The sequence below is a fragment of the Galeopterus variegatus genome, unplaced genomic scaffold (assembly GCF_000696425.1).
Source record: "Galeopterus variegatus unplaced genomic scaffold, G_variegatus-3.0.2 Scaffold7269, whole genome shotgun sequence".
Classification (NCBI taxonomy): domain Eukaryota; kingdom Metazoa; phylum Chordata; class Mammalia; order Dermoptera; family Cynocephalidae; genus Galeopterus; species Galeopterus variegatus.
The window spans coordinates 70,910-89,233 of record NW_007733380.1 but is presented as its reverse complement, the minus strand read 5'-3'; the positions used below and the strand labels follow the sequence as shown (position 1 = coordinate 89,233).

At 34.6% G+C, this 18,324-nt stretch overlaps 1 protein-coding gene across 1 annotated transcript in view; it reads right to left on the bottom strand.

The window, feature by feature from the left end:
- SNAP91 (synaptosomal-associated protein, 91kDa) overlaps window positions 1-18,324 on the bottom strand; it is an 80,976-nt gene that overhangs the window by 8,877 nt on the left and 53,775 nt on the right. The window contains exons 16-20 of the mRNA XM_008591763.1: window positions 17,246-17,380; window positions 15,501-15,650; window positions 12,198-12,228; window positions 11,245-11,356; window positions 499-582 (exon numbers count right to left, since the gene is read on the bottom strand). Coding sequence (XP_008589985.1) covers window positions 499-582; window positions 11,245-11,356; window positions 12,198-12,228; window positions 15,501-15,650; window positions 17,246-17,380 — 512 coding nt within the window. The remainder of the gene's footprint in view (window positions 1-498; window positions 583-11,244; window positions 11,357-12,197; window positions 12,229-15,500; window positions 15,651-17,245; window positions 17,381-18,324) is intronic.

Sequence of the window (18,324 nt, the reverse complement as noted above, 5' to 3'; positions counted from 1 at the left end):
ACTTCCTTATAAATTACCCAGTTCCAGGTATTTTTGTTATAAGCAACAAAAATAGACTAATACACCCTAATAAATTCCCTCTTATATTTATATATCTATATCTGTTTTTTTTTACCTATATCTATCTCCTATTGGTTCTGTTTCTCTGGAGAACCCTGACTAAAATAGGATTGATTTTAATGATTGAGCTAAGATTATATTTGATAAATATTATTCCAAAAATTACATAACAGTATACTATAGAAATTAATTTGATGGTAGAATTTTAGTAATTTATAACTATTTTTATCACTTCATGTGTAGACTACTTAAGATCTAAAGCAGATGACTTTTTAAGTTTTAAAAAGAATTATAAAACTTATAATTATAAGTTATAATTATAATTTATAATTATATTTATATAGAAGAATTATATTTTATAGAAATACTTGTTAACTTGTGATTTAGAAAAGAACTTAGAAATGCCAATTATAATTTTTAGGACAGGTCATAACTCACCATTCCAAATCCTGCTCCAGGTTGTCCAACGGATGAGGCCCCGGCAACAGGAGGAACCGAACTGGTTGGAGGTACAGCTCCTTGCTGCACATGTGCGCACACGTGCACACACACACACACACACACACAAAACAACAAATAAACAAAAAGAACCAACATAATTTGGTTTTAAAATGACAAGATATAATTTAAAAATGCATGCATCTCAAGTATGTATGTGTGGATATGTAAAGAAATCTCAAATTGCAGTTCTAAATTAAAAAATAATAATGGCTCTAGCACCATCCCAATGATACAGACATGGTTACTGACTTGATGTTCGCTGTTGTGCTATTTGGACTTGGTGGCTTGCAGCTTACTCACAGCATCAGGCTTCCTCTCTATGTCCTTGTACCCACCCTCACTGTAAATAAGTCACACTTCTCTAAGCTTGTCTTTTCCTATCATCACATTCTCTGACAGATATTGGGTTAGACATCTGAGGACCATGCTTTCATTTTCATTTCAATGCTTGGTTCCCACCCCCCCATTTTTATATTAGTTCTTTCTATTACACTTGCTTCTTTCTAACTTTTGACTGTGGTACATATGCAAAAGGACTAAAATTAATTCTAAGTATTAGAAAGCATTCAGAAGACTGCACATAATATGGCATGATATTCCATTTCAGGTTTAGGTCTAATAATTTTCAGTCATATACCAAAACACCCTAATACTTCTCTTTTGTTTAGAATCAACCCTGCTGAAATCCCTTAAATTTAAATTAACCATTAGAATCAACCCTAATTTAAAAAGAAAATACCATAGAAGATGTCAGCAAAAATGATGAAGAAATCCCAAAATACTCCCCCATCCATAAAAACAGTGAAAAACAGGAAAAAATACTGTTAATTTTGTTTTTAACTCTGGAAACTAACGAAAAGCTTCCAGCAATCCAGAAAGTACTTATTCAAGAAAATTAGCTGGATCTTGGTAAGAATAGTGAGCTTTGTAGCATTTTAATTATCCTAGTCCCATCCTCTGTTCTCCAGTTCAGCTGTAGCCTTGAAAATAACATCACACATCGCCAGTAAAAGTACCAGAGGGAGCAGAATATATTTAAGTATTTGTTTTGTCCTGTCTGGGTGGCTCCCTGGAAAGACTGGCTCAAAAGGCTTGTCTTTGTCTCACCTAACAGGGAATGCACCTAGTACTAAAGTCATTACCTGAAAACATTTATAAAACATGTTTATAGGCAAATGTATTAGTTGTTGCTGTTAAGGCAGTGAATAACAATTGGGGAAAATAGTAGACTAAACAAAAAGCTTGGGAGGAAAGGCTGGAGAATGAGATGCTTTGGGGATTAAGGGTTTGAAAAGCTCAGACATACTTCTGGGTATCTTTCAGAAGGCCATGCACAAGCCCAGGGCTGTGCACATGCTCAGGAAAGACTTGAGAAGGGCTCAAAATTCCCACCTTTGGCAAACCTTGAGTTTCTGCACAAGCAGAAAGTGAAGGCTAACGGAGAGTTGTAAACTGCATGGATGAATTTGAAGACATGCCCCAACACACACAGAGCCTGTTTCCAAACACTGGGAGATATTCTTGGTTCCAGGAGTTTAAAAAATATCTGTCCAATCATTAGCTGACCACTTAGCTAAAGGAACAGAGACTTTGGTGGTCACACATGACAAAGAACACAGACTTTACAGAATCAGCTCAGGTCACTAAACAAACAATTATAAAAAGTAGCAGTAAACAGCCCTAGGGAAAGGGTAAAATCTGATTTGTAGTTACCACACTAGAATATTCAAAATGTTCAGATTTCAACAAAAAATTACAAGACATACAAAGAAACAAGATTGCATGGTCCATACTCAAGAGAAAAATGTGAAATGAATAACCTAAACTCCTACCTTAAGAAACTAGAAAAAAGAGCAAACTAAACCCAAAGTAAGCAGAGGAAAGAAATAATAAAGATTAAAGTGGAGATAAATAAAATGAAAAACAGAAAAACAAAAGAGGAAATTAAAGAAACAAAAAGTTGACTCTTTGAAAAGATCAATACTACCCCCACAGACATGTACAATAAACTATGTTTCAATAAAGAATAAATAAGTAAAGAGATCAATACAATTGACAAACTTTTAGCTAGACAAACCCAGAATTAAACAGAGAAATTCAAGTGAACAAAATCAGAAAAGGAAGTGGGGACATTACTACCAAACTTTCAGAAATAAAAAGATTATAAGGAAATACTGAGTAATCATATGCCAAAACATTATATAACCTAGTTAAAATGGTCAAATTCCTAGAAAGACACAAACTATCAAAATGGACTCAACAGAAATAAAAAATCTGAATAGAAGTATAACAATAAATTAATCAGTAATAAAAAAAAAAACCCTTCTATCAAAGAAAACCCCAGAACCAGATGGCTTCACTGGTAAATTCTACCAAACAGATATAGAAGATTTAGTATCGATCCTTCTGCTATTTCATGTGATTTGTTGTACTACCTCTTCTCACCTGACTGACACACTTCTTTCCAGGCCAGGACTTTCCTAGAGAGTGGTTATCTTGATAGGAATAAACTGGATACAGGTCAGACAAGAGCCACACGGGCACCTGCCAGTGTAAACAAGTTTCCTGTGAGAGGGACACCTTGTCATGGGTCAGACACTTAGGCATTAGGCCATCCACCAGGATAAAGAAGTATGCTGTGAAAGGCCCACTGCAAACTATCCACTCCACAACTATCTCCCCTGCAGTCCCACCAGGGTAGGGCTACAGTTTATGGACACTTTCTTAGGAGAGACCTCAAGACCAAATTAGAGAAAATAACAACAGTGTACAAAAAGTATTTGACAAAGAGGCAGAAAAAAATCATTTGACAAAGTCCAACATCCTTTCATGATAATAATAATAAAAAAACCCTCAACAAACTAGGAATAGAAGGGAAATTCCTCAAGCTGATAGGAGTATCTAGAAAACATCCACAGCTAACATCATAATTAGTGGTGAATAACTGAAAGCTTCCTCCCAAAGAACAAGACAAATATGTACTGGAAGTTCTAGCCAGGTCAATTAGCAGAAAAAAGAAATAAATAGCATCCAGATTGGAAAGGAAGGAATAAAACTATTTCTATTCACAGATGAAGTGATCTTATATATAGAAAACCCTGTAAAAAAAAAAAAAACCAAACTAATAAACAAGTTCATCAAAGTTGCAGGATACAAGATCAATATATAAAAATCAGTGTAGTGTTCATTGTGCACTAGCAATGAATAATCCAAAAATGTTATTATAAAAACAATCTCATGAACAATAGCATCAAAGATAGTAAAATAGAAGTAAATTTAATAAGAAGAGCAAGACTTGTACATTGACAACTACAGAACATTTTTTAAATAAATTGAAGAACTAAATAAATGGAAAGGCATCCCATGTTTGTGGATTAGAAGACTTAATATTGTTAAGGTAACAATAATTCCCTAATTGTTTTACAGATTCAATGTAATCCCTATCGAAATTTCAACTGCCTTCTTTGGAGAAATGGACAATCTGAACCTAAAATTTATATGGAAATAAAAGGAAACCAGAATAGCCAATGTCTTGGTAAAAGAAGAATAAATTTGGAGGACTCACACTTCCTGGTTTTAAATCTTAATACAAAGTTACATTAATTAAAACAGTGTGGTATTGACATAAGGATAGACATATAGATGAATATAACAGAATAAAGCATAAAAGAATAAAGGGTCTAGAAATAAACCTGTACATCTATGTTTTTGACAAGGGTATCAAGACCAATTAATGGAAAAAGTAATTGTTTCAAAAAATGGTTTGAGACAACTAGATTTCTGGATGCAAAACAATGAATCTGGACCCCTATCTCACACCATATACAAAAATGAACACAAAATAGGTCAAAGACCTAGTGTAAGAGATAAAACTACAAAACTCTTAGAAAGAAACAGGTGAAAAGCTTGAAGACTTTGAATTAGACAATGGTTTCTTAAGTATGACACCAAGAACACAAGAAGTAACAGAAAAAAAAATAGGTATTTGGACATTATCGAAATGAAAAACTTTTGTGCATCGAAGGATACTATAAAGAAAATAAAAAGGCAGCTCACAGAATGAGAGAAAATATTTGCAAATCATATATGTGATAAGTATCTAGTATCCATAACGTATAGGTAATTCTTACAACTCCACAATAAAAAGACAAACAACCCGATTATAAAATGAGCAAAGGATGTTGTAGGGTAGAATATGACACCCCAAAATATGCCATCTTGGCATAAGAATTGTTTTGAGCTGAAGGCAATTGAAAAGGAGCAGACACAAGAAAAGCCTTCTGCCCTACCCCTATTTGCCTAAACACAGGACATAAATTTACAAAGTGTTCTTCCTCCTTTCTCTACCAAGAAGAATAAAAGTTAATTGTCAGAGACATTTAGATCCTAATCAGCCTGAAGAGGGCACCAGAGGAATCTATATAACAAACTTTACTAACTAGACTGATATACCATTAGTTTCCTGTATACTTGCTACTTTAGTAACTGAAAGACCTTTTCCTTTAATTTGTCACTTCTGTAAAAATTTATTGTTCCTTTCTAAGATGCTATATAAGCCCATGTTCTAATCAATCCTTTGAGTTACTCATCTCTGAGTGTTCCCATGTGTGAAGTGCGATTGCATGGTCACAAACTTCTGATTGTTTTACTCTTGTTCATCTGTCTTTGGTCAGTCCAATTTACAGGGCCCCAGTCAGAGAACCTAGGAAGTTAGTAGAAAAAAATAATTTTTCCTCCCCTGCAATGTAAATAGACATTTCTCTAAAGAAGGTACACAAGTGGCCAATAAGCATATGAAAAGATGCTCAACATTAGTCAATAGGGAAATGCATATCAAAACCACAATGAGATACTGCTTTACAAGCTCACCAGGTATGGTATAATAAATAATAAAATGGAAAATAACAAGTGTTGGAGAGGATGTAGAAAAACTAAAACTCTATGTATTGCTGGTGAGAATGTAAAATGATGCAGCTGCTATGGTAAAGCTTGGCAGCTCCTCAAAAACTTAAACACAGAGTTACACATAACCCAGAGATTCCACTTCTAGGTATATATCCAAGAAAATTGATGAGATATGTTCATACGAAAACTTATAAAAGAATAACAGAAATATTCCCTTACTATATGTAATTATTCTATTATTATGTGTAATAAAAACAACACGAATGTCCATCAACTGATGACTAGATAAACAAAACGTAGTTTATCCATGCAATGGAATATTCAGTCACAAAAAAATGAATGATGTACTGACTGGCTAAAATATGATGGAACTTGAAAATGTTATGCTAATGAAAGAAGCCAGGCACAAAAGGCTACATATTATGTGATTCTGTTTATATGAAATACCCAGAATAGGCAAATCCACAGAAACAGAGAGTAAATTATTGAATGCTGGGGGATAAGGAGAGAGGAAAATTGGGATGGACTGTGTTTCTTTTTGGGGAGATGGTAATACTGATGGTTTCACAGCATAAATACACTAAAAATCACTGAATTGTATAAAGTAGTTAAAATGGTAAATTTAAATGTTATATGAGTTTTATCTCAATAAAAAATTTTAAAAAGAAAGAAAATACCAACAGAAATTATATTTCAGATTCACTCTTTACCCATCATTCCAAAAGGCTAGGTGGTAGGTTATTAACCAGACCTGAATTGTATCATTAAGACCTAGGGCTATGAAAGAGAAAAAGGTTTTAGTTATCAAAACAAAGTGAACTTGCAGAAATTATTGATCAAATAAATGGGTCAAATAATTTAAAGAGATTATCTAAGTTTGTCATTTAACTCACATGGTAGAATAACTCAGATTCTGTACAGTTAAAAAATTTTTAATTGGGAGGCCATTAGACTGAGGCACCTCTAGCACTTTAAGTTCCCATGTAAGCAAACCAAAGCCCAATGTAAACAGTAAAATGAAACTAGAGACTTTATCAATCAGAAATGCCAACTAACCTCTAACTGTGGACATTAACTAGGGTCTTTCTACTCTAAGCAGTCAAATATATGTTCTTCATGTTACTTCCACATCAGTCTATTAAAGCTTGTTGCCCATGCTGCTGTTGCAAAGCTCTTTGAACCTCTTGAACCTCTTCTGGTTCTGAGTGCTGCCTGATTCATGAATCATTCTTTGCTCAAACTCTGCTAAATTTATTTTGTCTAAAGTTTTTAACAGTGGCCTTCCTGAAAAATGCACATATTTCTGAATTGCAAGTATCTTCTCAGTTTGTATAATGGAATCTTAGTAGGTCAGCTGTACATTGGGTAATAGGAAAAAGTAATCCATGAAACACAGGGCTCCCAATGGCCATGATGGTAGAACCCTGGCAGTAGACATATTTCAAATATTCAAGTCCTTTTGAGGTTTTTAGATCTGACTTGGGTTCTGTGACCTGTGAAATTTTACAGCTGTATCTCCAAGCAACAATTAAGGGAAATTTGAAATAAGTTGGAAAAAGTAACCTTAGTTCTTATTTATCAATAAAAACTTAATCCTTACTCCCATATCTTCCCCCTTCACCTTCTACTCAAAAGCAAAGGTCTGCAGATTACTAGGAAAATTTAGAAACACAGCTTTGCTGCTTCTGAAGCACAAGTTTCTGCTTTCTTCTTTTTCTTGAATATTCTCAGAGACTCAAATATATTTTAAGAAATAGGAAGATGGAAGAGACGTTTTATGAGACAACTGGGTGGGGCAGAGAGGAAGGACTAAGAAAGCCATAGGCCTTCAGAATGATTTCTTAAGTAAAAGCAAAGCCAGAGATTTGTTAAGGAAGAAGATATTTGCAGTAAATGGAGTAAATGGTAGTGAACTTATAAATGACTGACCATATATAAGACTAAGTGAGAGTTGCAGGAGTTAAAAATACACCACCTTGGCATAGTGACTATTTAAGTTAAAGGCACTTGAGAAACAGCAGGTACAAAAAGATCACCTTGATCTTATTGCTATTTCTTAAAAGCAGAGGATGAAATTCCCATGTGAAAGACACCTGCCCCACCACCTTGGCATAGTGACTATTTAAGTTAAAGGCACTTGAGAAACAGCAGGTACAAAAAGATCACATTGATCTTATTGCTATTTCTTAAAAGCAGAGGATGAAATTCCCATGTGAAAGACACCTGCCCTATATTAGAAAGATGCAACATTCTTATCTTCCAGGAACATGAGATGTCAAAACCAAGAGAATTCTGTGCAGACTTTGTCAAAATAACTCTTATCTTTTAAGCCTCCCCACATAATTTAGTTGCTTCTTCACTATTCTTTGTCCAATTCAGCATAAAAGTAACTGACTGTAACTGCTTCTTTGAGGGCTCCTGTGCCATGTAAAACTAGTATTAAATAAATTTGTATGGTTTTCTTCTGTTAATTTGACCCAGCCCAAACCCTAAAAGGATGGAGGTGGAGTTTTGGTACCCATACAGAGTAAATAAAGATAATATATGCATATGAAAGCTTTTATCTTGTGGTCTAAAATGTTAAGGAAAATAAAAGAAATAAAACTGTACATAACTCCACCATCATCATAATTGTTTCTGTTGTTCTGGTTTCTCTTTCCACAGCTGCTGTGGATATTTTATACTAAAACCTACCATATTTAACTTTCTAGAGTTTAATTATTAACAATTTAAAATTTTCTGCTTCAAAAACAAAATTAAGAGTTTTGGGGTTAAGAAATGCGAATATCAATTTCAGTCTCATTGACAGTGTCTGCTAATCAGTAAGCAGCTTTGTTATCCTGAAGATGTAAAACATTCATTAATTAACTGATGAATTCTCAACTTCATACAGTTAAAAACTTTTTTTCTGGTGGGGGAGGGGTGATGGCCGAGGAAGTTGTCCAACTTAGAACTACTTTTAAAGTGCTTCTTCTTCGTACCTTTTTTGGGTTAATGGCCTCATTATTGAGTAAACTGTCCCAACAGAAACCTGGGCAACCATTCTTTTGGTTGCCTCATTCACAACAATCCCCATTTGTGCAGATTCTACCTGAGAATTTTCTTTCTTTCTAATAAAACTGAAGTGTAAATTTCTCAGAATAGCACATAAGACTTAAATCTTGTACAGATAAGAACAGAAATATTAATTCGTTTACTTTGGCAATGATAATATATATTTTGACATTTAATGTCACTATGTAGCATTAATAGATTTATAAGATAAGTTCTGAAGAAGGTTTTTCTTTCTTTAGGGATTTTATTTTCATTTACTGAATCTCTCTCTTCCTCCTGCCAACAAGATAGAAGCTCTCGAATGTTTTTGTACCTAAGAAAGGAGTGCAGCCCCCAGGCCAGGAGTACTGCCTGTTTATGGTCTCAGCATCTGGGCCACCAGCCACAAGTCAATGCTCAGGGTCCCAGGGTAATAATTACAGCCCCTTTCGGCCTCAAAAGACTGTTGGTTTGGAAATAAATTACATGGTCATCCTAGGCACAGGTCACTTTAAAAGAAGTTTGTAATTTACTACTAAGTATCCTTTGTAGCAATTAAAACAAAACTCTTTATTTTATAGCTAAATACAAAAATTGTTCTTAGGCACTGTTTTTACATAATACAAAGAAAGATTCAAAGTGATAAATATCTAGATACAATAAGTAATTTTCTCATTGTTATCTGTTAGAAATCACTTCTTAAAACTAAGTCCTTTCAGACTGTGACCTCGACAAAGGCAGAGGATATAAGTGCTTGAATTTCCTACTGTCTTGCAAAACATGGGGCAGGTGGGGAGAACAGAGGAAACAGGTTAAGAACCCAAGACTGAGCACAGAATGTATTTTCCTATAGAACGAATCTAGAACTCACAGCTATTAAAATAGTTAAACCACAATTCCCAAATATTTCTAGATATATAAATTGTAACTTAATTAATACTATTAGTACTGCTTAGTGGCAAATTCTGGATTCAAAAGGCTTTTTTTCAGACTGGTTTCAACTGATCATTTACAAAAACTATTTATTTATAAGACCGTTAACATATAAAAAAATGACCATAAAACTCTTTAAAAGAAAATGTGTTCTAAATTCCAAATCTCAGATATTTAATTCCTGGATATTTTTAATGTAATCTGTCTAAACCACTTATATTTTAATTTATATTAACTTACTCACAGGCATGTTTGTTTGGCTGGGGGTTGTGAGTGATGGTGAGTTAATTCAGGCAACAAGCAAAGAATGATATCAAGACAGGTTTAGAAATCGTTATGATTTAGACGGGTGGAGGTGGTAAGCAAAGGTGGAAAACTATGAGTGAGCTTGGTAAACAGTGACTTATGTAGTTTTGCTGAATATGAGACATATGAGGGTACTTCAAAAAGTTCATGGAAAGGTTTATATTATCTTTCAATTCTATTTTTTNTGTTGGTTTGGAAATAAATTACATGGTCATCCTAGGCACAGGTCACTTTAAAAGAAGTTTGTAATTTACTACTAAGTATCCTTTGTAGCAATTAAAACAAAACTCTTTATTTTATAGCTAAATACAAAAATTGTTCTTAGGCACTGTTTTTATATAATACAAAGAAAGATTCAAAGGCTTTTTTTCAGACTGGTTTCAACTGATCATTTACAAAAACTATTTATTTATAAGACCGTTAACATATAAAAAAATGACCATAAAACTCTTTAAAAGAAAATGTGTTCTAAATTCCAAATCTCAGATATTTAATTCCTGGATATTTTTAATGTAATCTGTCTAAACCACTTATATTTTAATTTATATTAACTTACTCACAGGCATGTTTGTTTGGCTGGGGGTTGTGAGTGATGGTGAGTTAATTCAGGCAACAAGCAAAGAATGATATCAAGACAGGTTTAGAAATCGTTATGATTTAGACGGGTGGAGGTGGTAAGCAAAGGTGGAAAACTATGAGTGAGCTTGGTAAACAGTGACTTATGTAGTTTTGCTGAATATGAGACATATGAGGGTACTTCAAAAAGTTCATGGAAAGGTTTATATTATCTTTCAATTCTATTTTTTCACGAACTTTTTGAAGTACTCTCATATATAGGAAAACAGTAAATTTTGCCACCCTGGGAGCAAGTCCTTTTTGTGTTGGCAAATTTCACAAAGCAATAATTAACCTTTTATTTCTAGTGATATATTCTTTCCCAGAGTTAATGGCAGTATTAATACATTAATAGAGATTTAAAATATAGAAATGAAAACTGTTTAAACCTTATAGAAAAGATGGAGTTAGTAGTTTCAATTTTAAAGATGGTGAGCAGAAGTGATAGTGATTAAAATGAAATTTCACTTACACAATAGAAAACTGCCCAATCTTTCTGGTAAGAAAAAAAGTTTTCATTACTTATTAAGACAATCAGAAAATTTGGGCAAGGAATATTATAAAATGTATAATGATCAATGACATAAAATGCTTTTGAAAAACTGTTTCCATAATTTTACTAATATTGAAGAAGCATAAATACAATTTCAAAACATTTAAAATTAAAAAATGATACTTATTAAATATAAAGCCAATGGAATTTTCATTTTGGTAAATTTTATTTTATTTTTGGTATATTTATTTTATTTTTGGTATCCTGCTTATATTTCTTCAAAGTGGATTTTAAAAAGTACAATGCCAGTAGCAAAGCTAAGCAAAAATATGCCCTGCTCTATACACTTGGGAACTGGCAAACTGTCTGCACTGCCCTGGCCTCTGATGGCTACATACCAAAGGGGCACTTGGGGGAACGCCTGCTGACCATGTTGCAGGAGCTACTTTCGGCTGCCAGTTGGCTCCACCAGTCAACTTTTTCTCTCCAGCATTCCACTGAAGATCTCCCCTAAAATCAAAACAAACAAACAAAGAATACAAATCAGAAAAAAAATAGTGTGTGGCTCCTTTGAATTCCTTTATTTGGATTTAGAAGCAGTTTGAGTCACGAGGTAATAAAGAAAGCAAGTTAAAACTTACAGAGGATTCTTACCATATTGTATCTAAGAAACCTTAAAAGCATTTGAAAAAAGTCATTTAAGAGTTTGGACCACAGTGATAACAGGGATTTCCTATCACCTATAATAGAAAAATATGCCAGAAAATTCAATAAATTCCTCACTCATAAAAAATTACAAACAAGTATATCATAAATACCATATACCTATATCTTGTTAAATTTAAGAGTCATTAATGATGGTGTTTTCTGGATCTTAGAAGGTTCAACACAACTATATCATGACTACAACCTCCCTTGCAGTGATTGTAAGACAAAATCTGTGGCAAAATGCATCCTGATTTCAATGACAAAATACACATCTAAAAAATGGCATATTGTTTTTCATTCTTACTATCCTTCCTTAAAAGAGAAATTTCACAAAAGACTATTTAAAATCAATGTCAGCTAGGAATATTGTAAAGAATCTAGAATTTAAAGTTATTAAAATATTCAAACCACAATTCCCAAATATTTCTAAATATGACTTAGCGACAATCTTGGAGACTGAAATAGATTATGCCTTTTCATTGCAGAACAACAGTTTGGAGGTTGCAGTAGGATAACAACAAAAATCCAATGGAATAAAAACCAATTTTGAAATTACCTAGCCTGAGAATGTGTAATTCTAATTCAATGTCTGATAGTCTCAAATACATTGTCAAAGGAAACCAGATAATTTTAAAACACTTACTTTTTTGATGTGGTACCAGAAATTCCAAGATCTATAAGTGGATTAAAGAAAAAAAAAAAGAACTTAAACCTCTATACACACTTATATGATATGACATTTAAAAGATCAAAGGTCTCTGAAGCTCAGAGGTCTAGCAAAAGTCCATATTTTGCCGAGGAATGACTTCACTCAGTTATACAAAACAAAACAAAAGTATATTAGGAAACATAGCCATAAATTTAAAATTTTTCTTTTACTTCATGTTAGGATTAAGGGTCACATTTTAATGTCAACTGGTGTCTAGAAAAGAGTAAACATAGCAGGCTTGAGGCTGCTATCTTAGGAAGGCCTGTGAGACTGGCGTCTGGGAGCTTGGCTAGGAAGCGGTTCTCTACACTGAGATAAAACTTTCCCTAAGTGATACGTGTGGCTCACTGTGCTACACCGTTTGTTTGTGGTTTATGCTGAGTACCTATTTTCCTTCTACGAGTCCAGAATTTTGGTTCATGCCAAGCCGAGAGTGCCTATGTGATCAATGTTCAGTAAAAACCCTGGGACCTGAATCTCTGAAGGGTGTCACTGGGCAGAAACATCTCACACATGTTGCGGCATGTTTGATGCTGGGGGAAGAGTGTGCTCTCCTCGTGGCGAAAGAAAGAGCATAAGTAAATCTGTAGGTGGGCTCCAGACTCTGTCTGTGTCTTTTCCCCTTGTGATCCCGCTGTGTATCTTTACTATGCTACTGTAATAAATCTTAACTGTGAGTACAACAGCATGCTGAGTCCCATGAGTCCTTCTAGTGAATCTGTGAATGTCGGGATGGTCTTGGGAATGCCTGACACAGCTGGCTTAATCATTCTTTTCTAATCTCCATTCATTTATTACTTTGGCAAATATTTATTGAGACTTAACTGTGAGTACAACAGCATGCTGAGTCCCATGAGTCCTTCTAGTGAATCTGTGAATGTGGGGATGGTCTTGGGAATGCCTGACACAGCTGGCTTAATCATTCTTTTCTAATCTCCATTCATTTATTACTTTGGCAAATATTTATTGAGCCTCTATATATGCCAGGCACTGTTCTAGGCAGGTGGAACATATTAGTGAGGAAAATACTCAAAGATCACTATCCTGGAGAAAATTGAGACTCTATATATGCCAGGCACTGTTCTAGGCAGGTGGAACATATTAGTGAGGAAAATACTCAAAGATCACTATCCTGGAGAAACTTGCATTGTAATTGTGTGAGACAGATAATAAACAGTAAGATAATAGAAAAATTAAATTATATAGGCTGCTAGAAGGTGATAATGGAAAGCCTATGGAAAAATGAAAAGAAAGAGCAAGATGAGGGGGAGGTCAGAGGGGTAGGATGAGAGTAAGGGAACAGGTAGTATTAAATAGAGTGCTTGGGAAGGCTTCACAGAGAAGGTGAGATGTGTGTAAAGCCGAGCAGAGATCTGGTGGAGGAGTTTCTAGTCTGAGCAACAGCCAGTATAAAGGCCTTAATCAGGTGCAGAGCTGATATGTTAGAGGATGATGTAATTATTTCTCTCCAAATTTTGGCATTACAAAATAGAATAAGGTGTATATTAACTGAATACCAAATACAGGAATGATTACACATAATTTTAGTCTTTGTTTTTAAAAGGCAAAGAAAATGTATTTTTAAAATTTATTTTTCAATTAGACTAAAAAACTAAATCTATGTGTATTAAACAATTAAAAAGCTAAACCAAATATTTATGCCTGCTTATGTGAAAAGGCGAAAAAGCAGCAATGTGTCTTAGACAGGTATACGTGAATCCCTTCTCTCATTTCTGGGGCAGATGGAAATGCTAAGCTGGGAGCATGGGGTTCCGTTGCAGGCCAAGTCCCTAGGGAGATCGAGATTAGCAAGCAAGAGTTTTATTGTGGAAGAGAAGAGAAGGAATTCTGATCTGGCAAGACTGCAGTACAGTCTCAACAGAAGCCTCAGCTAACAGTGAGAAGCATTTTTAAAAACATCTTTATTGAGATATAATTCACATGCCATAAAATTCACCCATTTAAGGTGTGCAATTCAATGGTTTTAGTATGTTCACAGAGTTATACAACAAATCAATTTAAGAACATTTTCATCACCACAAAAAGAAACCCTGTACCCATTAATAATCATTCCTCTTCCCTCACTCCCTGGCAGCCTCTAATCTACTTCCTGTCTCTATGCATTTGCCTATTCTGGACATTTCATATAAAGGGAATCATATAACATGTGGTCTTTTGAGACAGACTTCTTTCACTTAGCATAATGTCTTCATGGTAGATCTATGTTGTAGCATGTATCAGTAATTTATTCCTTTTGTTGCCAAACAATACTCCATTATATGGATATACTCAGCAACTGATGGGCATTAAGGTTGTTTCCACTTTCCAACTATTGCGAATAATGATGCTATGAACATTCATGAACAAGTTTTTGTGTGGATATATATTTTCACTTCCACCCTATATGCCTAGGAGCAGAACTGCTGAGTCATGTGGTTTAACATTTTGAGGAACTGCCAGGCTTCCTTCCACAGGCACCAGTCTCCTTGATGTTCCTTGAATCTGCTGGCAATCTTCTGCCCCAATGCCTTTGCACCGACAATTTCTTTGCCTGCAAATGTTTTTCTTCAGATAGCCACATAGTTCACTCCTTTACCTTCAAATCTTTGCTGAAATTTTACCTTCTTGGTGAGGCTTACTCTAATTCCTACCCTGCAGAACTTCCAATTTCCCTTGGTCTGTCTGTTTTTCCCCCATGGAACTTGATCTAACGAAATATAGAATTGATGTATTTTAAAATGTTTAATGTTTGTCTCTGCCTTTCCAGGGAACCATAAGAGCAGAAATTTTTGTCTGTTTTGTTCACTGGTTTATCTTTAGAGCTTGGAAGAATGCCTGGTACTCAATAAATATTTGTTGAATGAATAACTGAAACTCAGTTGGATATTCAATTTGAAAGTATACTGTGTTTAATGTAAGTGATTCTATGTTCTTATTTCAAAATAAAATAGAAAATTAAGTACTTATTACACATAATGCAATTGATTTCATACTTGTATATGCTCCCTAATTATACCTTTGGTAATCTAGATTAAAAATGGCATGGGTACTGCTTGTGAGACAATGCATAGCAACTGTTTACCTTTTAAGGAACTACACTGGGTAGAGCACTAAATATTTCTATCTACTCCTTGATAAGCTTACCCATAAGTGAATCCAGAAACAAAACATGTAAAAAAATATAGAGAAATAACCCAACTCACATATGCTTCAGTTAAAGAAAATTAGATTACTCACTGCCTACTAAGCTGGCAAGAGATGAATCAAGATCACTCCCAAGGGCTTTGCTGGCTGCCATTGCGGGACTGGGTGGTACCATTGAGACAGGTGCAGGCTGCCCAGCTGGTGCCATGGTTGGCATCAGAAGATCACCTAGACCATCAAACACTGGAAATCAAATAGACCAGGCTCAGAATAATTTTTAAAAATATGCAAAATTAAAGTGAAATTGTCTTTTGGGAAACTATGGAAACAAGTGAATATACAATCTTAGAAGGCATGTGATTTACACTTTTCAAACTATAACTCCAAAAAGAACATGTCTGCATATGTCTACTCATAAAGTATGGAAATACTAATGAACATGAACAAAGATGGGAAAAAAATCTGTATAATGCACAGGAAAGAGCACAGACTTTGCAGTTAGAATAGGATCCCAATTCAGCTGCATGTCTCACTAGCTGTGTGACTTTGAGAAAGTTACTCTCTGAACTTTTTCTCATCTGTAAATGGGGAGAGTACCACTAATAAATGAAGATTAAATTAGATAATATATGACACGTGTTTATTATAATGCTTGCTCTATATAGGCATTCAGATAAGTGGTAGCCATTGCTATTCCTATTAAACAATCACTAAAACACTTTTATTCAAAACAGTAGTGATTTATAGCAAAGGCTAAATGATTTACTCTGAAAACCTAACATGCTTACTTTTAAAACAATTCTTAAATGAGAGAAGAAGACTGAATCTCCTAGTTTCCTACAAAATTAATGTCAAAACAAAACCTGATCTAATGGTCAGCACCTAGTAATAAGTGTCTGAAAAATAGTTGATCATATTTTAGAAGTAAGAACTTAGATTTTTTTTCTCTCTACAATTAAATTAAACACTATTTTAAGTATTAGGAATCACATGCCATCATAGATGGTTCCTGATCACCGTATGATGAATCACCACTTGTTCAGTTCCTAAAATACAGAAAGACCACTCAAAATGCAGACTCATAGTATTTCCGTAAGATATTACTAATATCTTACCTATGTCAAAAACTTTGTGATTGTTAAATTTCATCAAAAAACTATGCATATCTACCATCAACACTACTATACAATAATTCTAAAGTGAAAAAGGACAGCATTTAATTAGGCACTGGCAATAGAAGCAACCAAATTGTCAGGCAGAAGATATACTTAGGGTGTTTCTGAAACACATTTAATTGCCAAAAACTCACCAATTGAAAATTTGTAGTAAGGACCCAGCATGGGAAGAGTAGAATGGAAGAGAATACAAACAAAACGACAGCAGTGATGAAAGGTTAAAGGCAGGCAAAGAATACTATTTGTGTCTCAACTTCATAAAACTGAGGGCCATGCAAGCTTCAGAGGGTGTAAGCAAACAGCAGTGAGAGTGTCCACATACTCAGATCCTGGACAACAATTTAGTACAAAGTATTTGTTTTCCCTTAGCCATCTCTAAATCGTGTATGTAAGCTCATGCAAATAGACGGTGTGTGTTTTAACTTAGATTTCTGCTAAAAATAAAAAACAGAAACACAGAAAGGATTGCAGGTTATTCTTGAAGCTACCAAAATGTACTGGAAATTTTAACTTAACTTACAGATTGAGAGACTGATTAAAGTTTTAAAACGCGGTTAACACTTAATATTTGCTTGTTGTAAATTCCTGAGAACCTACTAACCTTAGGTGGTGTGTTTTATTATCAGAACAAATGAAAAGTATGTTTGAAAATTACTGCCTTACCTGATGGATCAAAGGAGCTGCTGCTAGAAGTTGAAGGCGTTGTTCCAAAAGCTGCTTCAAAATTGGGCTGTAGCAGGTTATTCTGAGCTGGAGTCACTGGTGATGGAGAGGGGGCCATGAAAGAACCCCCAAATCCTGAAAAAAAAAGTTCCAGAAGAATATAAGCAGAAATAACTAAAGGTAGGCAAAGGCCATAAGAACAGAATCAGAAAAAGCTATGGAAAATCGAAAAGGAATTGAATGCATGTAGATTAGCAGTCAATGAAACCAGGGAAGTTTATTTTTATAAAGTTCTTCAAGTATCTTGATATCTGTCATGTATTAATAAAAGATTTAATTTAATTAGAAATAAGAGGACACATAAGAATATTTACATATACCCATATCAAGAGAACCTGTGGCAACCAAATCTATTATTACTATGGCATACATAAAGCACAAAAAGTATCACTAGGGTTAAAATTCAGAAAATTCTTGTCATTACATTGAAATTTTATGTTTCTTTAAATCACAATACCAGGTAGTTAGAAAATGTTTAGTTGCAAACATTGGCTTAGTATTATAATAAAATACAAATCAGAAAAAACACACATCAAATCCTCCCTCATGTCTTTCATACATGTACTAGCTCCATCGTAGCTACCGCCAAGTGCAGGCCCCTCTAACACTGCTCTCAGGATTCATAAAGTCACCAGGGGGGACGTCCTGTCTCTATTCTGGAGCTCTGCTGATCTAGTCTCTGTGGTACAGCCAGAGTGATCCTTCTGAGTGGAAAATGTTGACAAAGTTCTCTAAAATCTTTCACTGGCTTCCCATAACTTTCAGATTCATATAATACAAATTCCTTTGTATAGCAATTAGAACCTTCTGCCCACTGCCCCGTCCCCATTTTTGTAAACTAGGCTTTGACTGTAATTCACCACTCAGTGTCAGATGCCTGCTTGGGAGGACTTCCTTGCTCTTATACTGTTATCCACTGCTACCAGCAGCAACCCCCCACCCACACATCAAAGTACACACCAAGTATCTTGAGCACTTGGTACAAAGCTCCATCCTACCCCCATCGAACATCTTTATCC